Raw genomic sequence first — 26,092 nt, 5'->3', positions numbered from 1 at the left:
GAGAAAATGACACCTGAACATCAGAAGAACATTCATCCAGCTCTTCATAGAGCAATATATACTTCTGGATCATCACAAAGTGTTTCTTCACCGGCAGCATCTTCAGGGAAGGAAGAGTTACCAATTATGGCCTCCCGAAAACGCACAATCCCTTAATTTATAGAGAAAATGACACCTGAACATCAGAAGAACATTCATCCAGCTCTTCATAGAGCAATATATGCTTCTGGATCAGCGTTGTCCATTACTGAAAATGCATGTTGGCAGGAAGCCGTAATTCTTTTGAGGGGGTGGGTGGATTACCTGTTCTCATGTATAGTTGGTATGTTCTTACCTTATGCAGTCCCTGTTATTGGATTTGGAATAAAAAACTTAAGTTTTAAAAAGCAAGTTTAGTTTGATATTGAATAAGCTGGACTTTGTTTCAAGTATTGTACTTTTACATACATATTATATTATGTACATCACCTTCCCAGTGTAACGGAATGACTTTCAATTCGTAAAAATACTCCACACTGAATTTTTTTTAAAATTTATCCAAAATGTTCATTTTTATTCCAGAAAAAAACAGGGCATTTTTTTTCAATGGATTCAAAATTTCAGGAAATATTACATCTCTAAACTGTTACATTACAAATATCACTGACTTACTTGTTTTCTGCTCGCTGATTTTTATTTGTGAGGTGAGTTCCTTGACTGGAAAGGGGAAACAAAAGGTGATTCACGGATGAAGAGGAACATTTGTTGTATCTTAAAGCAATGTGCAAGGATTGCCATCTGTGTAGTATTAGCCCCCCCCCTCCACCACCACACACACACATCACATCCAATCCCAGTGAATGCTTCACATGAAGGCACGCCCCTTTTTCCATGCATTTACCTGCAGCCAAACATAATACATATATTGCACTATAAACAATGATTCTGCCCATCTTAAGATCTTTATCCGTTCATCCATGATTCACAGATCAGATGTACCCTCACTGGCCACTTTATTAGGTCCACCTGTTCAATGGCTTGGTAATATAAATTGCTAATCAGCCAATCACATGACAGCAATTTTGGCATCTCGACGTGCTGAAATTCAAACCAAGAACAGAATGGGGAAGAAAGGGAATTTAAGTGACTTTGAACGTGGCATGGTTGTTGGTGCCAGACGGGCTGGTCTGATTATTTAAAAAACTGATGATCTCCTGGGATTTTCCCACACAACCATTTCTAAGGTTTACAGAGAATGATCCGTAAAAGAGAAAATATCCAGTGAGTGGCAGTTGTGTGGAGGAAAAAGCTTTGTTGATGTCAGAGGAGAATAGGCAGACTGGTTCTAGATGACAGAAAGGCAACAGAAACTCAACCAACCACTCGTTACAACTGACGTATGCAGAATACCATCTTTGAATGCACAACACGTCAAACCTTAAAGCAGATGGGCTACAGCAGCAGAAGACCACACCGGGTGCCGCTCCTGTCAGCTAAGAACAGGAAACGGAGACTACAATTCACACAGGATCACCAAAATTGGATAATAGAAGATTGGAAAAACATTGCCTGGTCTGATGAGTCTGGATTTCAGCTGCGACATTCGGATGGTAGGGTCAGAATTTGGCGTAAACAACATGAAAGCGTGGATCCATCCTGCCTTGTATCAACGGTTCAGTCTGGTGGTGGTGTCATGGTGTGGTGGATCCATCCTGCCTTGTATCAATGGTTCAGGCTGGTGGTGGTGGTGTCATGGTGTGGGGGATCCATCCTGCCTTGTATCAACGGTTCAGGCTGGTGGTGGTGTCATGGTGTGGGGGATCCATCCTGCCTTGTATCAACGGTTCAGGCTGGTGGTGGTGTCATGGTGTGGGGGATCCATCCTGCCTTGTATCAACGGTTCAGGCTGGGGGTGGTGTCATGGTGTGGGGGATCCATCCTGTCTTGTATCAACGGTTCAGGCTGGTGGTGGTGTCATGGTGTGGGGGATCCATCCTGCCTTGTACCAACGGTTCAGGCTGGTGGTGGTGTCATGGTGTGGGGGATCCATCCTGCCTTGTATCAATGGTTCAGGCTGGTGGTGTCATGGTGTGGTGGATCCATCCTGCCTTGTATCAATGGTTCAGGCTGGTGGTGGTGGTGTCATGGTGTGGTGGATCCATCCTGCCTTGTATCAATGGTTCAGGCTGGTGGCGGTGTCATGGTGTGGTGGATCCATCCTGCCTTGTATCAATGGTTCAGGCTGGGGGTGGTGTCATGGTGTGGGGGATCCATCCTGCCTTGTATCAATGGTTCAGGCTGGTGGTGGTGGTGTCATGGTGTGGTGGATCCATCCTGCCTTGTATCAACGATTCATGGATGTGCAGCTGACAAATCTGCAGTCAATATGGACCAAAATCTTAGAGGAATGTTTCCAACACCTTGTTGAATCTATGCCATGAAGAATGAAAGCATTTCTGAGGGCAAAAGGGGATCCAACCCTCATATTGGCAAGAAGTGGTAAACCAAGACTCAACACATCCGGTTTTGAAACCATAATGGCACTGCAACCCCTGTGCAGCACCCTCCTATGCAGCTAGAGGGAGCTAGACTACAATTATAAACCCCCCTGGTGGTATTCCCGAGTGTAGCTCGGAGTAAAGTTTCAGAATCACAAGCGGTGGAGATGAAGTCATGGGTGGAGATGAGTGGCTAGTCTGTACTCTTAGGGGACCCTGGCCAATCCCCAACAGGAGGCTTGGCAAGGAGCCAGGACAGCCTTTAAGCCTGCTCAGCTGCAGGAGAGTTCGGGTGGAAGATGGAAAAGTGAGACTAGAGAGCAGGAGCCTGGGAGGGGGCCCAGATGGAGGGAGGCTCACCTACAGGTAGAGGTTCTTGGAAGGAGGAAAGCTTGGGACTTCACTGGCTCCCAGAACAAGGACCACCTATGCAGTGGGGAAGGAGCAGCTTAGAAGAAGGCCTGAGAGCAACCATTGACTCTACAGCAGTATAGGAGAAGGACTGAGTAAGTAAACCTGCACCCCCAGGGCAAGTAAGGGGAAAGAGTCACTCTGGTGGGAAACCAGATTAGCTTTTTACCCAGGACTGTTCACATTGCAGTGGCAGGCACTGGATCCCCTCCTCAGGGAAACATTCAGTACAGCTGGATGAGGAGAGGAGGTGGTACATCAGGAGATTCTAGTCTCCAGAAATTGTTTTTCTATAAAGACTTAGACATAGTTGCTAAAGAGTTTGTCCTCTGTTGCCATTATCCTTGGGAACCCCGTACACCCCTTTACCCCATCCAAGTTCAATCCCCTAATAAAACTTCAAAACAAAGTTCAAGGATCAGTTACTGTCTCCTGATGCAAGTGTGTGTGAAGGAAATGCGTATTGCCTTGCTGTGTAGGACTATAGGGGGACCCAAACTTCAGCGACTCCTGTTACAGCCAGATGGGTCAGCACTGGGAGGAGGACAGCAAGGCACATTGGCAAAGCACTGTCCACTGGATCACTTAGCGCTGGGTCTCCTAGGGAAATAAAATCTATAGACCACCACTTGATGATAAACCATGCTAGAGAGAGCTGACCGCAGTGTGCAGAACCACACTAGATATCTAAATAAGAAGGTAGGTAGGAATAGTGCCCCATCATTGGTGTCAGTGGGAGGAATAGTGCCCCATCATTGGTGTCAGTGGGAGGAATGGTGCCCCATCATTGGTATCAGTAGGAGGAATAGTGCCCCATCATTGGTGTCAGTGGGAGGAACAGTGCCCGTCATTGGTGTCAGTGGGAGGAATAGTGCCCATCATTGGTATCAGTGGGAGGAACAGTGCCTCATCATTGGTGTCAGTGGGAGGAATAGTGCTCCATCATTGGTGTCAGTGGGAGGAACAGTGCCCGTCATTGGTGTCAGTTGGAGGAATAGTGCCCCATCATTGGTATCAGTGGGAGGAATAGTGCCCCATCATTGGTGTCCGTGGCAGGAATAGTGCCCCATCATTGGTATCAGTGAGAGGAACAGTGCCCGTCATTGGTGTCAGTGGGAGGAATAGTGCCCCATCATTGGTATCAGTGGGAGGAACAGTGCCCGTCATTGGTGTCATTAGGAGGAATAGTGCCCCATCATTGGTATCAGTGGAAGGAACAGTGCCCGTCATTGGTGTCATTAGGAGGAATAGTGCCCCATCATTGGTATCAGTGGAAGGAACAGTGCCCGTCATTGGTGTCAGTGGGAGGAATAGTGCCCCATCATTGGTATCAGTGGGAGGAATAGTGCCCCATCATTGGTGTCAGTGGGAGGAATAGTGCCCCATCATTGGTGTCAGTGGGAGGAATAGTGTCCCATCATTGGTGTCAGTGGGAGGAATAGTGCCCCATCATTGGTGTCAGTGGGAGGAATAGTGCCCCATCATTGGTATCAGTGGGAGGAATAGTGCCCCATCATTGGTATCAGTGGGAGGAATAGTGCCCCATCATTGGTGTCACTGGGAGGAATAGTGCCCCATCATTGGTATCAGTGGGAGGAATAGTGCCCCATCATTGGTGTCACTGGGAGGAATAGTGCCCCATCATTGGTGTCAGTGGGAGGAATAGTGCCCCATCATTGGTGTCAGTGGGAGGAATAGTGTTCCATCATTGGTATCAGTGGGAGGAATAGTGTCCCATCATTGGTGTCAGTGGGAGGAATAGTGCCCCATCATTGGTGTCAGTGGGAGGAGCACTGTCTCGTATCAGTGGCAGGAATAATGTCTTGATGACCAGATAAAGGCAAGGAAAGGCCACATCTGGCAACAGTTTGGAGACCACTGACATCTAGGGTCTCTTATTTTAAATCTGATCTGAAGTCATCCACCAAATGTATATCCCTCTGCCCATTTATGGTGTAAACACCAAAGCTTTGTATTTGAACTCGCATTGAACAAGCTGCGGTTAGTAGCTGATTGGCTGCCATACACAGCTGCACCCTGTTTTCCTGAATTCCTCCCCTCCAATCAGCACTGTCAATATTCCTCTGTATCCAGACAGCTTGGCAGGAACCAATTCCTGAACAGAAGCAAAGTCATACATTTATCTGGAATTAACAATGGGATGATATTTGTTAGAAAACCAGAACAATTCATCTGACAAAAAACTAGAAATATATACAGTCATGGCCGAAATTGTTGGCACCCTTGATATTTCTCCAGGAAATCATGTATTTCTCACGAAACGTATTGCATTAACACATGTTTTGCTATACACATGTTTATTCCCTTTGTGTGTATTGGGACAAAACAAAAAAAGGGAGGAAAGAAAGCAAATTCGACATAATGTCACACAAACCTCCAAAAATGGGCTGGACAAAAGTATTGGCACCCTTTCACAACTGCGGATAAATAAGAATGTTACAAGCATGTGATGCTCCTGTAAACTCACCTGGGGCAAGTAACAGGTGTGGGCAATATAGAAATCACACCTGAAAGCAGATAAAAAGGAGAGACGTTCACTTAACCTTTGCATTGTGTGTCTGTCTGTGCCACACTAAGCATGGACAACAGAAAGAGGAGACGAGAACTGTCTGAGGACCTGAGAACCAAAATTGTGGCAAAATATCAACAATCTCAAGGTTACAAGTCCATCTCCAGAGAACTAGATTTGCCTTTGTCCACAGTGCGCAACATTATCAAGAAGTTTGCAACCCATGGCACTGTAGCTAATCTCCCTGGTCGTGGACGGATGAGGAAAATTGATGAAAGATTGCAACGCAGAATAGTCCGGATGGTGGATAAGCAGCCCCAAACATGTTCCAAAGACATTCAAGCTGTCCTGCAGGCTCAGGGAGCATCAGTGTCAGCGCGAACTATCCGTCGACATTTAAATGAAATGAAACGCTATGGCAGGAGACCCAGGAGGACCCCACTGCTGACACAGAGACATAAAAAAGCAAGACTACAGTTTGCCAAAATGTACTTGAGTAAGCCAAAAGCCTTCTGGGAAAACGTCTTGTGGACAGATGAGACCAAGATAGAGCTTTTCGGTAAAGCACATCATTCTACTGTTTACAGAAAACGGAATGAGGCCTACAAAGAACAAAACACAGTACCTACGGTAAAATATGGTGGAGGTTCAATGATGTTTTGGGGTTGTTTTGCTGCCTCTGGCACTGGGTGCCTTGACTGTGTGCAAGGCATCATGAAATCTGAGGATTACCAAAGGATTTTGGGTCGCACTGTAGGGCCCAGTGTCAGAAAGCTGGGTTTGCGTCCAAGATCCTGGGTCTTCCAGCAGGACAATGACCCCAAACATACGTCAAAAAGCACTCAGAAATGGATGGCAAAGAAGCGCTGGAGAGTTCTGAAGTGGCCAGCAATGAGCCCAGATCTAAATCCCATTGAACACCTGTGGAGAGATCTTAAAATTGCTGTTGGGAAAAGGTGTCCTTCCAATAAGAGAGACCTGGAGCTGTTTGCAAAGGAAGAGTGGTCCAAAATTCCGGGTGAGAGGTGTCAGAAGCTTATTGATGGTTATAGGAAGCGACTGATTTCAGTTATGTTTTCCAAAGGGTGTGCAACCAAATATTAAGTTAAGGGTGCCAATACTTTTGTCCAGCCCATTTTTGGGGTTTTGTGTGACATTATGTCATATTTGCTTTTCTGCCTCTGTTTTATATTTGTTCCAATACATACAAAGGGAATAAACATGTGTATAGCAAAACATGTGTTAATGCAATACCTTTTTTGTGTGAAATACTTGATTTTCAGGAAAAATATCAAGGGTGCCAACAATTTCGGCCATGACTGTATATTTTTTAAATAAACGGCTAATACAGGATATGATGTTTAAAACTTCCTATGAAGTAGATGTCTACTGAATGTTAATGAATATGTAGCGCCCTCTAGGTAGATAGGATTTGTGTGGTTAGTCAGAGGCTTGCTAGATGCCTGGGATGAATCAGACTGGTAGTGAGGCAGTGAGGTTACCTCAGGACAGGCTGGTAGGCTCTACAGGTCAGGGCTTCTGGAGCCCTCCCACCCCTCTAGAAACTGCTGGAACTTTCCAGAAGTGGGGGGAGCAGGCCTGGATTTGCATGTTTGAGGGAACCTGGCCAATCCCCAGGTAGGAGACTTGGCAAGGTGACTAGGACAACCCTTAAATGTGAGAGAGCTTGAACAGCAGGAGGGTTTCATCTGGGGTCTGAGGAGGTGCACCAAAGGGGACTCAGTGCTCCTTACTAAGATAGTTGCTGATTTTGTCCACATATTTATACATTTTGGTAGGAAGTTTTCCTCGAAGTTCTACAGTTCCTTGGGCATCCCATATACCCCTAGACCCCATCCAAGTTGTTATCCCCTAATAAAGACATCAAAACCAAGCTCAAGGGCTGTTTTACTGACTCCGATATAAAATGTGGAAAAAGCATGTTGCCTGGCTGTGCAGAGCTTAGGGGAACCCAGGAAAATCCAGTTGCCCTCAAGGGGGTAGCGCTACATGTGGGGGCTCATATTCCAGGATTTCCCTATAGCAACCTGCACGGCCATTGCCCCTAGCAACCGGCAACCAATGAACCAGAGGACTGTAAAGTGGTCACGGGATTCAAGCGGGAAAGTGGAGTTGTGCTGTACTGCTGGGATTGTGACTGGTACTGTGTCATTCAAGTGTCTTTGCTAATGCTGACATTCAATATAGTGAATGCAAATCCACCAATGAAAGGTCAATATAGAACCAAAAACCATTCACACCAGATGGGGGGGGGGGGGTGGTTGTTGATTTTGTCAAGCTGATTTTTCTAACACTCTGATTACATGTGTATTATGCTATCACTCTATACAATTGTTTTGGTGTATTCAGGGGCGGACTGACAACTCATGGGGCCCCCCGGGCAATAGGGGATCATGGGGTTCCTGTGTCCTTGCCCAAACTCAAAAAAGCCTATGAAAAAGGTACCAGGGGCATCTCATGGGGCCCCCTACTGACCCCAGGCCCTTGGGCAGTGCCCGAGTTTCCAAATGGTCAGTCCGCCCCTGGGTGTATTCATTGTCTTTGCAGATGTCCTGCTCTCCCCAATGCTCCTGAAGAAGCTGAGAGAAACAAAGAACATGTTGGGAAGAACGTAGTCATAGGTTTTAGACTGTATCATCTAGTGTATGGTACTGTTAGTACCAGTCCAGTTTTGGGGGGGGCTTCTGGTACGTATTTTATGGCACAGCTCCCTGGCTCATTGCAGTCAGGTGTAGATGTGGTGGGCCCTTTTAGTTGGTGGTGTTGTGCACAGTGGCGACACTTTCCTGTTCAATGGTGAAATAGGACGGTGTTGGGAACTGGTCTCAGTGTTAACAGGTAGCACCCATGTGGTGTTTTTGGGGTAGTTTACCATCTACTGTGTGTGGGGGGAATAATTAGGGGTGGGTGTTTTTTCTCTAAGCTTCTCTAGGGGGGCATATGGGTATGTGTATGAAGGGCTCTTTTACGATTCATCTTGGGAGGGGGGGTGATGTTGTGGTGGGGCCTTGGGTTGGAGGTGGGTATTGTATTGAAGGGGTCCATATGGGATGGTGCAGTGGGGGTCAGGTCACATGTCTGTGATGCTTTTTACGTACATGTTTTGTGTAAAATACATTTTGTATGAGGAATTAGCCAAATGGGTGTGTAGCCTATTTTCTTTTCTCTATTTATATTATTATGCTTTAGGGCATCACCCTACCAGATAGTGTTGGTGGCACCTATTAATGTGTATTGTTGTATCAAGGGTGGGGTCCTCATGCCATATTTTTGTTGTTCTTGCAACTATTGTTGAAGGAATGAGAACTCAAGTGGTTAACCTACACAATAACCATCATTATTGAAGGAACTGGGGACTCAAATGGTTTACCTATGTAACAACCACCACTGCTGAAGGAACTGTGGACTCGAGTGGTTAACCTACACAATGTCCTCAATTTAGAAGAACTGGGGACTCGAGTGGTTAACCTACTTTATAACCACCATTGTTGAAGGAATGAGAACTCAAGTGGTTGACTTACACAAAAACCATCATTGTTGAAGGAACTGGGGACTCAAGTGGTTAATCTAATTAATAACCACCATTGTTGAAGGAATGAGAACTCAAGTGGTTGACTTACACAAAAACCATCATTGTTGAAGGAACTGGGGACTCAAGTGGTTAATCTAATTAATAACCACCATTGTTGAAGGAATGAGAACTCAAGTGGTTGACTTACACAAAAACCATCATTGTTGAAGGAACTGGGGACTCAAGTGGTTAATCTAATTAATAACCACCATTGTTGAAGGAATGAGAACTCAAGTGGTTGACCACACAAAAACCATCATTGTTGAAGGAACTGAGAATTCAGGTGGTTAACCTACGTAATAACCACCATTGCTGAAGGAACTGAGGACTTGAGTGGTTAACCTACATAATAACCACCGTTGGAGAAGGAACTGAGGACTCAAGTGGTTAACCTACAGAAAAGCCACCAATGCTACAGGAACTGATGACTCAGGTGGTTAACCTACAGAAAAATCATCTTTGAAGAAGGAACTGGGGACTCAAGTGGTTAACCTACACAAAAACCACCGTTGCTAAAGGAACCGAGGACTTGAGTGGTAAACCTATACAATAACCACCATTGGAGAAGGAACTGAGGACTCAAGTGGTTAACCTACGTAATAACCACCATTGCTGAAGGAACCGAGGACTTGAGTGGTTAACCTCCATAAAAACCACCGTTGGAGAAGGAACTGGGGACTCAGGTGGTTAACTTACATAATAGCCATCATTGGTGAAGGAACTGGGGCCCGTGTCTACCATCCTACCCTCTTCCTCTATAGCTTCTTGTGTACTACAACATATCTCTGCTAACCGCAGATTTTTACTCTGAAACCTCCACAGCTGTATATAGAGGAAGTAAATACCGTTGCTCCTCAGACGAGACTGCTCCTCGGTGATACTGTTATCTGGGGAGGAAACAGAACATAATATAAGAGAATCTCCCTCATAAGATGAGGAGTAAAAATGTTCATTGTAGGAATTACAAGATCTCTTTCAGATGGGTGACCGGTGCATCTTGGACAAACGTATTAATCCTCTGAGTTCTGTTGCACCTGAATACACTGGTGCTTCTTCCTAGATCACAATCATTTCCTGTACACACGGGCTTCAGCTTGCATAAGGGCAGTGTGTACAACGCACCAATTGTAAAGCTCCCTGCAAGCTTTACAAATATTTCCTGAAGCTCTTAAAGCAAACTTCAGTTCCAGTATGGAGATAATAAACACAGATCTTAAAGAGAGTGTTGACCATCACTTTAACCCCTCGCCCTCCAGATGATTTATCCCCCCCCCCTTCCTGACCAGGCCATTTTTTTGAGATATGGCGCTGCGTTACTTTAACTGACAATTGCGCGGTTATACAACGCCACACCCAAAAGAAATTTACGTCCTTTTTTTTTCCCATAAATAGAGCTTTCTGTTGGTGGTATTTGATCACTTCTATGTTTTTTATGTTTTGCGCTATAAACATAAAAAGGCAGACAATTTTGAAAATAAAACCCCAATACATGTAAAGTAATTGGTTTACGTCAGTGTTTCTCAACTCCAGTCCTCATGGACCCCCAACAGGTCATGTTTTCAGGATTTCCCTCAGATGAAACAGCTGTGGTAATTACTAAGGCAGTGAAACTGATCAAATCACCTGTGCAAAATAATGGAAATCCTGAAAACATGACCTGTTGGGGGTCCATGAGGACTGGAGTTGAGAAACACTGGTTTACGTGAACGTTATACAAATGGCCGTATAGATACTGGGATTTTTATTTTTTTTATACTAGTAATGGTGTGATCAGTGACCTATAGCGGGACTGAGGCGAGCATTCTGACACTGGGGAGGGGAACTGACTATCTGCCACTGACCTCCCCAGTGACACCAATACAGCGATCAGTGCTAATAAAAAGCACTGACACTGTACTAATGGCACTGGGCAGGAAGGGGTTAGCATCTGGGGTGATCAAAGGGTTAACTGTGTGCTGTGTGTGTTTTACTAGGGAGACATGCTGCTGTGCAGAGCAATACACAGCCGCATGTTATTGTTGACAGGAGAGATCTATGTTGTTTACAAACAGACCTCTCCCCTTTCACTGTTCCCCAGCGATCGCCAGGTGCTGGTGGGGAATCTCCGGCCGGGACTCTGTGATCAACAGCTGTTACCGCCAATGGTGGCACAGGTAGGGTGGCGCTCGTACCCCCTACCTGTAAATGCAAATCACGTATACATATATATATATATATATATATATATGTGATTTTGTGCAGCCCTGCTGCCGTGTAGCAGTAGTTTTCAGGAGTAATTCAAGACAAAAGGTACATTTTCACCTTTCAGGCTTACTTTACGTCCATGCTATGACAACATGATAAAAACACCATTTGTGAATTTTGGGTGCAAACTCCCCAGGTAAAGCTAATGTTTGCTTTTTAATCCACACAATGACTAAAAGAACAAATAATATAACCATAGCTGTGATACTTACAGAAAACAAACAGGAGACTTGTGAAGATGACCACAATAATAAACATCAAGATTAGGAGGACAACTAGGGTGATGATAACTGAACCTTGGGGATTCCGGGCAGCTGGAAGCTCTGAAATAATTATAGACAGAAGGAATTGAGAATGATCCAATATGTACCAACTGATATAATGCATCTCTGTAAATAATTTGAATGCTTATATACACAAAGGACTGAAGGACAGAAGAGCCTCACCGCTATCACACAATGTAAAGAACTCCAACCAACCATCCCCTCTTAGCTGGTCTTTACCAGGACAGACCAGAAAATGTTCAGCTGAACCCATAGATGGGACTGTCTGTAGTTTATTCTGCAAAGCTTCTACACTTTCATAAAAGGGTTTCATTTTTTATCAGTTTCCTTAACTCTGGGTTGCATTATGGCTAGAAGGATGAATGAATTAACCCTGACCTGTGTTGCTTGTTCCAAATGTAGTGATCAGGTTTTTCCCAGAGAACTGATAGAAAGGAGTGCAGTGTAGCTGGTAGTGTTTTGTGGTCTCTTGGTTGTTCTGTGTTCATTTGGTTATTAGTATTCTAGACCTTTGTTTGGGGGTTGACTGGCAGATTTTGGCCAAGGGGGTCAAGTACAACTCGCAGGCGCATGGTGCAGCGACTTGGCACCCCTCCAGCTCTCCCTCCTCCCTGCCCCCTCCTGACCCCATCCCAGGCTGAAGATCCTCTCCAGGTACTCTCTGCTCACTGGGTGGGTTGGGCTGGACAGTGCTTGCTGCCCTGAACTGGCCAGCAGGGGGTGGCCAGGGGCTAAAGGAGGGAGCAAGGGTGGCTTGGTCTGGGCTGGCCAGGGGAGGAGAGCCTCCAGTCGGGCATGGAGCCAGCCTCTGCTTGTACACAGTGTACACTGACTGTACTGGAGAGGGGAGCGTCAGTGTTCTGTCCTTGTCCTCATCACCCATTCAGAAGGACAACGGTGGGAACTTTTTACTCATTCACCAGCCTTTAGGCATCTCTGAAGTGGTGCAACCTTTTACGGGGCATCAGAGCAGCTCAGGGGGCAGTTTGCTCTACAGTCCAGTCTGCCCCTACTGCTGGTTTTTTATTTCTCACAAAGCCCTATGAAACTCTGCCTCTTCCAGGAACATCTCAGAAAGACCTCTTCTACATTCCCCAAGCTTCTTCTTAACCATGGAGGTCAGGCGCACACACACCTACAGTTATATCTTCCTTTCTTCCCTCTCTCTTGGTTCCAGCAGCACACAGAGAGGACCAGACAAGGATGAAAACTTTCAGAAAGACTAAAACGGGCCATAAACAGGTAGAATGTTGTTTAAAAAATTTTTGATTTTGGAATGTTTAGTCAATATTCCAATAATTAATGGGGTCGATGCAAAGACCATGTGACCTGAGTGATGAAAACAAAATCCCCGAAGGAGCAGAATGGAAACATTTTTCTCTAAATTCTAACAGTGAATGTGGTTTTCTTTCAGTAAATTATATTAATTTAAAATTTCTACTTCTTAGAGGAGAAGACCTTTACAATGCAAAGGGCCAACCATTCCTTACTCGTAAACCCATAGAGGATACAGTAATTCCAGGAGAACCTGGATCACTACTTGCAGCATGTGTCTTATACTCTTCATTGCTGGCCTGAGCATAGCAGCCAATGGGATGTTGACTTTTATTGCCTCGTTGGCCCTAAACAAGTACTGTGGGTGGCCAATGTGACTGTACGGCTAGTACTGTACAATAGACATGATAGTAGAGGAATGCAAATCTCACATAAACACAGACAGGTGTCCTAAGCCATGTATAATGGACAGAAACAGTAACTCCTACACCTTACCTTTGGTTTTTGTCCTCTTCTCTATCCTCGGTGCACTGAAATCACTTGAATTGACATAATCATCATCTTGAAATCTCCCTAAAGACAAACAGTGAACATGAATTTTTAACATGCTGCCATTTACAACATGCGTGATGTTCGGTTCATTTGTACAACACCCCTTTATGACCACCTGAGCATAACAGCCAATGGGATGTTATGCTCCCTTGGCATCAGAGACACCGCTCTCTCCTGGTTCTCCTTGTACCTATCCCGACGCTCCTTCAGTGTCACCTACAATGGTGCCACCTCCCCCTCACTCCCCCTCTCTGTTGGGGTCCCCCAGGGCTCTGTCTTTGGACCCCTTCTCTTCTCCATCTACACCTCCTCCCTTGGCAAACTCATACACTCCCACGGCTTCAACTACCATCTCTATGCTGATGACACTCAAATTTACCTCTCCACCCCTCACCTCACCTCCACTTTCTCCGCCCGCATCACTCACCTCCTAAACGATATCTCTGACTGGATGTCGCTCCATTTCCTCAAACTCAACCTCTCCAAAACCGAGCTTCTCGTTTTCCCTCCTGCCCGCGCCCCCCCCCCCATCCTATCCATCACTACCAACAACACCACCATCAATCCCGCCCCGCAAGCCAAAGTCCTTGGAGTCATTCTGGACTCTAACCTCTCCTTCCAACCTCATGTCAAATCACTCACAAACACATGCAGACTCCACCTCCGGAACATCGCCAAAATACGCTCCTTCCTTACCCCAGACACCACTAAACTACTTGTGCACTCCCTGATTATCTCACGCCTTGACTACTGCAACTCCCTCCTCACCGGCCTACCCCAGTGCAGGCTCTCCCCGCTTCAGACCATCCTCAACTCAGCGGCTAGACTCATCCACCTCACCACCCGCTCCACCTCTGCCACCCCCCTCTGCCTCTCCCTCCACTGGCTCCCTATCGCCCAACGCATCAAATTCAAACTACTCACTCTGACCTACAAAGCCATTCACAACACTGCCCCTAACTACCTCACCAACCTGATTCCCAAGTACCACCCTACCCGTACCCTTCGCTCTTCACAGGACCTCCTTCTATCTTGCTCCCTGGTCTCCTCCTCACACGCACGTCTGCAAAACTTCTCCAGGTCCTCCCCCATCCTCTGGAACTCACTACCCCAATCCATCAGACTGTCACCTTCCCTCCTCACCTTCAGGCGCTCCCTGAAAACCCACCTCTTCAGGGAAGCCTACCCCACCCTCACCTAACTGCTGCTCTCCTTCATTCCTCCTACCACTCCATCCCCCACAGCCACTTCCTCCTGTACCACTACCCCCTCCCTCCTAGACTGTAAGCTCGAAAGAGTAGGGCCCTATAACCCCTCGTGTGCTGTTTGTAGTTGCTGTAATGTTTCATGTATTGTCCCCCCCTCTATTGTACAGCGCTGAGCAAACCCTTTGGCGCTATATAAACTCAATGTAATGTAATAATGTAATGTAATGTTGACTTTTATTGCCTCAGTGGCCCTAAACAAATATGGTAGGTGGCTACTGTGGCTTGTACTGTACAATACACATGAATACACAATAGAAGAATACAAATTTCACTTGATAAACTCCCATGGCTTCCAGTACCATCTCTATGCTGATGACACACAAATCTATCTTTCTACCCCTCACCTCACCCCTTCAGTCTCCTCCACACCTCACCCCTTCAGTCTCCTCCTCACCTCACCCCTTTAGTCTCCTCCTCACCTCACCCCTTTAGTCTCCTCCTCACCTCACCCCTTCAGTCTCCTCCTCACCTCACCCCTTCAGTCTCCTCCTCACCTCACCCCTTCAGTCTCCTCCTCACCTCACCCCTTCAATCTCCTCTCACATTACTAACCTACTAAGTGACATATCGGCATGGATGTCACTCCACTTCCTCAAACTCAATCTTTCCAAAACTGAGCTCTTAGTATTCCCCCCAGCCCGTGCCCCCTCCCCTGACTTCTCCATCAAGATCATTAACACAATCATCAGTCCCTCCCTTCATGCCAGGGTACTAGGTGTTATCCTAGACTCCCATCTGTCCTTTCAGCCCCAAATCCAATCACTGTCCAAATCATGTAGACTTCACCTCTGCAACATCTCCAAGATACGGCCGTTCCTAACCTCAGAAACCACTAAGCAACTTATTCACTCCCTTGTTATATCTCACCTTGACTATTGTAACTCCCTCCTCATTGGCCGACCTCATCGCAGGCTATCATGAATACTGCGGCCAGACTCATCCACCTTACTAACTGTTCTGTATCAGCCACCCCTCTCTGCCAATCCCTCCACTGGCCTCCACCCCTCTCTGCCAATCCCTCCACTGGCCTCCACTCAGTGTCCTCCACCTCTCTCTCAGTGGGAGGAACAGTGCCCCATCATTGGTGTCAGTGGGAGGAATAGTGTCCCATCATTGGTGTCGGTGGGAGGAGCACTGTCTCGCATCAGTGGCAGGAATAGTGCCTCGATGACCGGATAAAGGCAAGCAAAGGCAGCATCTGGCAACAGTCTGGAGACCACTGACATCTAGGGTCTCAGTCTTAAAGCTGATCTGTAGTCACCCCCAAAAAGTTATATTCTTCTGCCTATATATGGTGCAAACACCGAAGCTTTGTATTTGAACTCACTTGCATTTTCCATTACTGGAAGCAACTGAAAACCTCCATCTCTGATTACAGTTACACAACATGTATCTGCCATAACTAAGTGGGAATACTGGGGTTGATTTACTAAAACTGGAGGGTGCAAAATCTGGTGCAGCTCTGCATAGAAACCAATCAGCTTCCAGGTTTTATTATCAAAGCTTAACTGAACAAGCTGAGGTTAGAAGCTGATTGGTTGAATGTTAATGAATATGTAGCGCCCTCTAGGTAGATAGGATTTGTGTGGTTAGTCAGAGGCTTGCTAGATGCCTGGGATGAATCAGACTGGTAGTAAGGCACTGAGGTTACCTCAGGCAGACTGGGAGGCTCTACAGGTCAGGGCTTCTGGAGCCCTTCCACCCCTCTAGAAACTGCTGGAACTTTCAAGAAGTGGGGTGGTAGAGGGGAGGAGGTCTGGATTTGAATGTTTGAGGGAACCTGGCCAATCCCCAGGCAGGAGACTTGGCATGGTGACTAGGAAAACCCTTAAATGTGAGAGAGCTTGAACAGCAGGAGGGTTTCATCTGGGGTCTGAGGAGGTGCACCAAAGGGGACTCAGTGCTCCTTACTAAGATTGTTGCTGATTTTGTCCACATATTTACTGGATTTTTATTTTTTTTATACTAGTAATGGTGTGATCAGTGACTTATAGCAGGACTGAAGCGGGCATTCTGACACTGGGAGGGAACAAACTGCCACTGACATCCCCAGTGACACCAATACAGTGATCAGTGCTAATAAAAAGCACTGACACTGTACTAATGGCACTGGGCAGGAAGGGGTTAACATCTGGGGTGATCAAAGGGTTAACTGCGTGCTGTGTGTGTTTTACTAGGGAGACATGCTGCTGTGCAGAGCAATACACAGCCGCATGTTATTGTTGACAGGGGAGATCTATGTCGTTTACACACAGACCTCTAAATAATTATAGACAGAAGGAATTGAGAATGATCCAATATGTACCAACTGATGTAATGCATCTCTGTAAATAATTTGAATGCTTATATACACAAAGGACTGAAGGACAGAAGAGCCTCACCGCTATCACACAATGTAAAGAACTCCAACCAACCATCCCCTCTTAGCTGGTCTTTACCAGGACAGACCAGAAAATGTTCAGCTGAACCCATAGATGGGACTGTCTGTAGTTTATTCTGCAAAGCTTCTACACTTTCATAAAAGGGTTTCATTTTTTATCAGTTTCCTTAACTCTGGGTTGCATTATGGCTAGAAGGATGAATGAATTAACCCTGACCTGTGTTGCTTGTTCCAAACGTAGTGATCAGGTTTTTTCCCAGAGAACTGATAGAAAGGAGTGCAGTGTAGCTGGTAGTGTTTTGTGGTCTCTTGGTTGTTCTGTGTTCATTTGGTTATTAGTATTCTAGACCTTTGTTTGGGGGTTGACTGGCAGATTTTGGCCAAGGGGGTCAAGTACAACTCGCAGGCGCATGGTGCAGCGACTTGGCACCCCTCCAGCTCTCCCTCCTCCCTGCCCCCTCCTGACCCCATCCCAGGCTGAAGATCCTCTCCAGGTACTCTCTGCTCACTGGGTGGGTTGGGCTGGACAGTGCTTGCTGCCCTGAACTGGCCAGCAGGGGGTGGCCAGGGGCTAAAGGAGGGAGCAAGGGTGGCTTGGTCTGGGCTGGCCAGGGGAGGAGAGCCTCCAGTCGGGCATGGAGCCAGCCTCTGCTTGTACACAGCGTACACTGACTGTGCTGGAGAGGGGAGCGTCAGTGTTCTGTCTTTGTCCTCATCCCCCATTCAGAAGGACAACGGTGGGAACTTTTTACTCATTCACCAGCCTTTAGGCATCTCTGAAGTGGTGCAACCTTTTACGGGGCATCAGAGCAGCTCAGGGGGCAGTTTGCTCTACAGTCCAGTCTGCCCCTACTGCTGTTTTTTTATTTCTCACAAAGCCCTATGAAACTCTGCCTCTTCCAGGAACATCTCAGAAAGACCTCTTCTACATTCCCCAAGCTTCTTCTTAACCATGGAGGTCAGGCACACACCTACAGTTATATCTTCCTTTCTCCCCTCTCTCTTGGTTCCAGCAGCACACAGAGAGGACCAGACAAGGATGAAAACTTTTAGAAAGACTAAAACGGGCCATAAACAGGTAGAATGTTGTTTAAATAAATTTTTGATTTTGGAATGTTTGTTCAATATTCCAATATTTAATGGGGTCGATGCAAAGACCATGTGACCTGAGTGATGAAAACAAAATCCCCGAAGGAGCAGAATGGAAACATTTTTCTCTAAATTCTAAAATTCTAACAGTGAATGTGGTTTTCTTTCAGTAAATTCTATTAATTTAAAATTTCTACTTCTTAGAGGAGAAGACCTTTACAATGCAAAGGGCCAACCATTCCTTACTCGTAAACCCATAGAGGATACAGTAATTCCAGGAGGACCTGGATCACTACTTGCAGCATGTGTCTTATACTCTTCATTGCTGGCCTGAGCATAGCAGCCAATGGGATGTTGACTTTTATTGCCTCGTTGGCCCTAAACAAGTACTGTGGGTGTACAATAGACATGATAGTAGAGGAATGCAAATCTCACATAAACACAGACAGGTGTCCTAAGCCATGTATAATGGACAGAAACAGTAAGTCCTACACCTTACCTTTGGTTTTTGTCCTCTTCTCTATCCTCGGTGCACTGAAATCACTTGAATTGACATAGTCATCATCTTGAAATTTCCCTAAAGACAAACAGTGAACATGAATTTTTAACATGCTGCCATTTACAACATGCGTGATGTTCGGTTCATTTGTACAACACCCCTTTATGACCACCTGAGCATAACAGCCAATGGGATGTTGACTTTTATTGCCTCAGTGGCCCTAAACAAATATGGTAGGTGGCTACTGTGGCTTGTACTGTACAATACACATGAATACACAATAGAAGAATACAAATTTCACTTGATAAACTCCCATGGCTTCCAGTACCATCTCTATGCTGATGACACACAAATCTATCTTTCTACCCCTCACCTCACCCCTTCAGTCTCCTCCACACCTCACCCCTTTAGTCTCCTCCTCACCTCACCCCTTTAGTCTCCTCCTCACCTCACCCCTTCAGTCTCCTCCTCACCTCACCCCTTCAGTCTCCTCCTCACCTCACCCCTTCAGTCTCCTCTCGCATTACTAACCTACTAAGTGACATATCCGCATGAATGTCACTCCACTTCCTCAAACTCAATCTTTCCAAAACTGAGCTCTTAGTATTCCCCCCATCCCGTGCCCCTCCCCCGACTTCTCCATCAAGATCATTAACACAACCATCAGTCCCTCCCTTCATGCCAGGGTACTAGGTGTTATCCTAGACTCCCATCTGTCCTTTCAGCCCCAAATCCAATCACTGTCCAAATCATGTAGACTTCACCTCGGCAACATCTCCAAGATACGGCCGTTCCTAACCTCAGAAACCACTAAGCAACTTATTCACTCCCTGGTTATATCTCACCTTGACTATTGTAACTCCCTCCTCATTGGCCGACCTCATCGCAGGCTATGCCCTCTTCAGTCTATCATGAATGCTGCGGCCAGACTCATCCACCTTACTAACCGTTCTGTATCAGCCACCCCTCACTGCCAATCCCTCCACTGGCCTCCACCCCTCTCTGCCAATCCCTCCACTGGCCTCCACTCAGTGTCCTCCACCCCTCTCTGCCAATCCCTCCACTGGCCTCCATTCAGTGTCCTCCACCCCTCTCTGCCAATCCCTCCACTGGCCTCCGATTGCCCAACGGATAACATTCAAAACTTTAACCATAACATATAAAGCCGTTTATAACTCTGCCCCAAATTACTTCACTGATCTTGTCTCCCAATACCACCCAAACCGTACTCTCCGCTCCTCGCAAGACCTCCTACTCTCTAGCTCCCTTGTCTCCTCCTCCCATTCTGGTCTCCAGGACTTTTCCAGAGCTTCCCCCATCCTCTGGAACTCTCTACCCCAATTTATCAGACTATCGCCTCCTCTGCTCACTTTTAGGCGATCTCTGAAAACCTCTCTCTTCAGGGAAGCCTATCCTGCCCTCAGCTAATACTGGAATCTTCTACTCTTCCAACCAGTCCATCCCCCACAGTTACTACCTTTTGTACCACTAGCCCCTCCCTCCTAGATTGTAAGCTCCAAGGATCAGAACCCTCCTAACCCTCTTGTATTGAACTGTATTGTTACTGTATTGTCTCCCATTATATTGTTGGCGCTATATAATCCTGTATAATAATAATAAACACTGACAGGTGTCTTCAGCCACGTATAATGGAAGGAGACAGTAAGTCCTACACCTTACCTTTGTTTTTTGTCCTGTTCTCTATCCTTTGTGCACTGAAGTCATTTGAATTTACATATACATCTTTCTGAATTCTCCCTAAAGACAAACACAGAACAAATGGAATCTCCAGGGAGGGACACATATAAGTGCAGTGCTATAACTACCAAGGGCAACCAATTCTGAAGTCCATCCAATAGAGAAGCCCATTTTAGACCTGATAAAAATGATGCCATGTTACTGCTTCTCCTCCTGCTCTTAATTAGAAATTTTCAACCAGTACCAAGTATGTCCTGGTGGGTAGGTTTTAGTAAATGGGCCCTTTTTTACAGTTTTTTAGGCAGGAAGCAAGGAAACCAGAAGTCCACCTCAGCAATTGTGTTTAGATGCCGTGAAGTAAATATTGGTGCTGCTAACGCTGACGTCCTTCTGAAAAGGCTTGCTGCCTGGCTATAATGTTTTCCCATTGGGTCTTGATGGGAAACAAATATGCATGTAGGTGTGGAGGATTCTGAGGGGCTCAGTGCCTCCTGATTTGAGCAGTGCTGCTTTGTTTGGCCAAGAGTCAGGAACAAGGGCGGACTGACCATTTGGAAACTCAGGCACTGCCTGAGGGCCCGGGGTCAGTAGGCGGCCCCATGCGATGCCCCTGGTACTTTTTTCATAGGCTTTTTTGAGTTTGGGCAAGGACACAGGGGTCCCATGATCCCCTATTGCCCGGGGGCCCCATGAGTTGTCAGTCCACCCCTGGTCAGGAAGGCAGAGAGCCTGTGGTGCTGAGCTCCCTCTGGCAGTGGTATCCCGGGGCTGCTCCTAGTGTCACCAAGAGTCTGGGACCCACTGTGATAAAGGGCACTAGGTTGGCTTCGGTTTGTCATGAGGATCGGGGTCTGCCAGACCTTGTGGCCAGGTGGACCTGAGTATGTCTTGCACTTGTCAGGAGTCTTGCACCTGGGGGGTGTCAGGAAAGGGTCCGTCTTCTTTGGGGAGTGGGCCATATGACACAACATAAGTGCATTTTTTGCTGTGTATGTTCACATACATTTTTTTGTTCACTTTTGGTTGTTATGATTGTGCACTGCACCATGAGCTCAATATAGAAAAAAAAAACCAAATATATATGTAAGGCAACATTTACAACAAGAGTTTTATAGTTTAACAACACACTGTATATGTTTTTCCTTTACCTAGGGTACATCAGTATTACAATGGGTGTAATGAATGTGACATGCATTACATACTACAGGTCCCCCCCGTCAGAGCTCCTAGATTCTTTTATACCAACTGATTACATTTATAGTACTTCCATTATAGATGTTCCTACCTAACTGTGTGTTGTGTGTCTTTTGATTTTCCTATTGCACCTCCATAGGTTCTATTTAAGAAGATCAAACTGGCCAGCCATATAAAAATGTGAAATAATGAATCATCAGAAGTTATAGGACATCCAATGAGAAACAAAAAGGAAGGGAGAGTTCCTCAGATCTTATTTACTTCTCTCTTACATTCCTTTCCAAGATTAAACAAAGTCTCCTCTGACTTAGACTATAAAAGGGAAAAAGAATATCAATACGTAAGGATGTCACAAAGACACCCCCCCAAAAAAAAATGAGAAACATTTCCTGTGTGGACTTTAGAGGTATTACTGGAGACAACTATTAAAAAATATATATATAATAAATAGTTTATTGTGAACAGATTAAAAACTCATGGATCAAAATGATGATGTGTATATATTTATACAGTTGCAAGAAAAAGTATGTGAACGCCTTGGGGTTACGTGGAGTTTTGCATGAATTGGGCATAAAATGTGCTCTGAACGTCATCTAAGTCACAACAATAGAAGAACACAGTCTGCTGAACATAATACTACACAAACATTAGATATTGCCATGGTTTAATTGCACATAACATGTAAACATTCACAGTGCAGGGAGGAAAACGTATGTGTCCTGCCCTTAAAAAACACACACCTGTTTTGGGTTTACTGGTTTCAAGAAGCACTGTCTGATGTGAACCATGCCTCGCAGAAAAGAGCTCTCAGAAGACCTGCGATCAAGAATTGTTGACTTGCATGAAGCTAGAAAGGGTTACAAAAGTATCTCCTTGAGCCTTGATGTTCATGTGTCCACGGTAAGACAGACTGTCTACAAATGGAGAAAGTTCAGCACTGTTGCTACTCTCCCTAGGCGTGGTCGTCCTGTAAAAATAACTGCAAGAGCACAGCGCAGAATGCTGCATGAGGTAAAGAAGAATCCCAGAGTGTACTTTTGTAACCCTTTCCAGCTTCATGCAAGTCAACAATTCTTGATGGTAGGTCTTCTGAGAGCTCTTTTCTGCGAGGCATGGTTCACATCAGACAGTGCTTCTTGAAACCAGTAAACCCAAAACAGGTGTGTGTTTTTTAAGGGCAGGACACATACTTTTTCCTCCCTGCACTGTGAATGTTTACATGTTTTGTGCAATTAAACCATGGCAACATCTAATGTTTGTGTAGTATTATGTTCAGCAGACTTTGTTCTTCTATTGTTTTGACTTAGATGACGTTCAGAGCACATTTTATGCCCAATTCATGCAAAACTCCACGTAATCCCAAGGGGTTCACATACTTTTTCTTGCAACTGTATATATATATATATATACTGCATCTACTGTATGAAATGAGACATAACCGTTCCAAAAAAGGGGAGGGACGCTGACAACTGACAACCTAGTATGCACCCATTTTTTTTGTTCCAAGTACGTTACTACATTGTAGAAGGAAAGTGTCCTTCCACTTATCAACGTGTTTCACAGGAAATATTTGCTTCGTCGGGATGTAACAGTATCAAATTGGCAAGTTATCATATAATTGTCCTTTCATGTGTGGAAACCAAAGAAAAAAGAGGGCAAAGCTACTCCTTGGGCAGACACAGAGTCAAGCACAGTGACTAAATGGGTAGCACCTCTACCTGACAGTACTCGGGTCATTGGTTTGAATCCCAACCATGGCACCACCGACCTGGAGTTTGCATGTTCTCCCTGTGCCTGTGTAGGGTAAGAGCCCTTTGTTTGTTAGTGCTTTCATCCTTGAAAAGAACATTCAATAAAGTCTGGCACACCTGTGCTAATAGCACCATAAAATGTATTACACCATCCTATTCCAAGACTCTTCCAATGATCAGAAGTGATCACATCAGTGGTGGATGGAGTTACCAAGGGGCCCCTGTGTGGCATCACTATTTAGGCCCCTTCCCCGATCAATTACTGGACAAATAAAAACAAGTCACTGGGTATCAAATAGCAGTCCATACCCAAGTCTACACCACGGCCTGAGGGATCTCAGCACACATCTGATCGATCAGATGGTCATTGGATGGGGGTAGGTAGGTATCTGTGGAGGAGGGTAAGGTAGGTAGGTCAGGTGAAGGAGGACAAAAGGGTAAGGGCCCTTTGTTTGTTAGTGCTTTTATCTTTGAAAAGAACATTCAATAAAATCTGGCACACCTGTGCTAATAGCACCATAAAATATATTACACCATCCTATTCCAAGACTCTTCCAATGATCAGAAGTGATCACATCAGTGGTGGATGGAGTTACCAAGGGGCCCCTGTGTGGCATCACTTTTTAGGCCCCTTCCCCGATCAATTACTGGACAAATGAAAACAAGTCACTGGGTATCAATTAACAGTCCATACCCAAGTCTACACCACGGCCTGAGGGATCTCAGCACACATCTGATTGATCAGATGGTCATTGGATGGGGGTAGGTAGGTATCTATGGAGGAGCGTAAGGTAGGATAGGTCAGGTGAAGGAGGATAAAAGGGTAAGGATCTGATGGATGGATCAGATGTGTGCTGAGATCCCTCAGGCCGTGGTGTAGACTTGGGTATGGACTGTTAATTGATACCCAGTGACTTGTTTTCATTTGGCCAGATGTGGACATCTAAAACAAATGGGCCCCTAAGTCTCACGGGCCCCTGTGCAGCAATAGGTATGTCCAACCCTTGAAAGTCTATGAATTACCTGAGTGCATTATAAAATCTTCAGTCCTCCTTCTTGCTACCTGCGCCCCATACAAGCCCCGCGTCCTTTCCTCGTCCTATTCACGGCTCTGATCATATGAATAGGAAGTCGGCCCAGCACCTCATTTAGATTTAAGGAAATGAAAGTAACCACAACGCAGGAAGCTTTGCATCTTTATAACTGCATATTATTGTAATATAAGGAGAGTCATTATTTTCCGTTTTCTTACAAATTGTCAATCTCAGTACTTTTGTACTTAAATTAACCCCTTCGCGCCCTAAGGGTAAGACAAATCTTAATGCCTAAGCACAATTTTGTAATGTTGACCTGTGTTAGTAAATCCGTCCGTATCATCACAACTACTTTGTACATCCGGGTGGATTATACCGCGCTTTTTTCAAGACAAATTGGGCTTTCATTTGGTGGTAAATGGAAATGGATATCTTCTGATTTTTTTATTATCAAAGGAAAACTGGCCCAAAATAGTAAAGAAAAAAATCATTTTTTTTATTTAGCTGTGTATTTCTTGTTACGACCATAACCTACCACCAAAGAACAACTCAAAATAAATTCTCCATCTCCTGACGATCGCAGAGATACCATAGATGTGGATGTTATTTGTTGTTTGTACCCGGAGTACGGCCCAGAAACAATAATGCGCATTTTGTTTTTGTCTTTTTTTTAACCTAAAACACACTGACACCAATTTTTGTTTTAAATCCTGACCTTTGACCCTGACCTTTTGGCCTTGACCTGGACCCAAACACTAACCCTAGCACTGAACTAGATCAAAGCTTGATCTAGTTATTTTGTCTTAATTTTTTATTATATATTTTAATATTATATTAATATATATTAATTTACTCATCTTTTTTGGTGATTGGATGAAGGCGTTGATGCTATCTGTGCAGCTAAAATACTCTGGTATTGTGACAGAAGTGACTTTTGGGGGTGGGGGGGACATCTACATCAGCTCATGTTCCCCTCATTATGTTTAATTCATCCTGTGCCTGTTAAGGGGTACAGGGTGTGCATGTGAATGTCCTAGTCTTGTGTATTAGTGTGTTGTCCTTTGTTCTCAACCAGGTGGCTGTCCATTGTTTTTTGCCATGTGTTTCATCCCATTGTTCTGTGTCTTGCTGGCCAGCAAACTATTATGGGTTGCTTGTGTTCCTGTATTGTCTACTGCCCTGTGGTTATTCCTTTGTTCTCTTGTTCTGTCCATTGTTTTTTTGCCATGTGCTTCATCCCATTGTTCTGTGTATTGGTTGGATGGGGCGGGCTGATGATGTGTTCCCTGTAGCCCTTCCCACTGATGGGGCGGACTGATGATGTGTTTCCTGTAGCCCTTCCCACTGATGGGGCGGACTGATGATGTGTTTCCTGTAGCCCTTCCCACTGATGGGGCGGACTGATGATGTGTTTCCTGTTCCTGGTTTTGTCCCCACCCTGTGTATATAACATGTTGTTTGTGAAAAAATTAAAGGAGTTGACTTCCTGTTTGAAGAAGAGTCTGGTGCGGTCTCTTATTTTCCTGCATGATCAGAGCGGGTGCTGTGGTCCGTGGATGGTGTTTGGACAGGGGAAGTGGAGTCTAACGGAAAAACTCAGTGCAGTCTGGGTTCCGGTTCCGTTACATTGGTGGCAAGTGGTGGGATTGTGCTTCCAACCTGTGAACACGTCCAAACCACCACCAGGATTCAAGATCAGAAAAGAGACGTCAGACACCCCAGTGGAGATATGGACCTGGCATCAGAGTTTCCAGGGCTGCTGCAGACCGTTCTTGAAACATACCCCAGGACTGTGCCTACGGATCAGTACCTGG

General features: G+C 45.5%; 1 protein-coding gene across 2 annotated transcripts in view; it reads right to left on the bottom strand.

The window, feature by feature from the left end:
• Window positions 1-24,354, bottom strand: part of LOC149435677 (uncharacterized) — a 41,761-nt gene extending 17,407 nt beyond the window's left edge. The window contains exons 1-6 of one of the 2 annotated variants that reach the window (XM_089662490.1): window positions 24,268-24,354; window positions 18,602-18,679; window positions 13,309-13,386; window positions 11,467-11,577; window positions 9,856-9,897; window positions 652-696 (exon numbers count right to left, since the gene is read on the bottom strand). In XM_089662490.1, the coding sequence (XP_089518616.1) occupies window positions 652-696; window positions 9,856-9,897; window positions 11,467-11,577; window positions 13,309-13,386; window positions 18,602-18,679; window positions 24,268-24,277 (364 nt within the window). In that variant the 5' untranslated portion in view covers window positions 24,278-24,354. The remainder of the gene's footprint in view (window positions 1-651; window positions 697-9,855; window positions 9,898-11,466; window positions 11,578-13,308; window positions 13,387-18,601; window positions 18,680-24,267) is intronic. The other variant, XM_089662491.1, reaches the window with a different exon arrangement.
• Between the last annotated feature and the right edge of the window lie 1,738 nt (window positions 24,355-26,092).

Source organism: Staurois parvus, unplaced genomic scaffold, assembly GCF_062004578.1.
Source record: "Staurois parvus isolate SC_StPar_1 unplaced genomic scaffold, SC_StPar_1.0 ptg001482l, whole genome shotgun sequence".
In the NCBI taxonomy this organism is placed as follows: domain Eukaryota; kingdom Metazoa; phylum Chordata; class Amphibia; order Anura; family Ranidae; genus Staurois; species Staurois parvus.
This window is presented reverse-complemented; position numbering and strand designations above follow the sequence as displayed.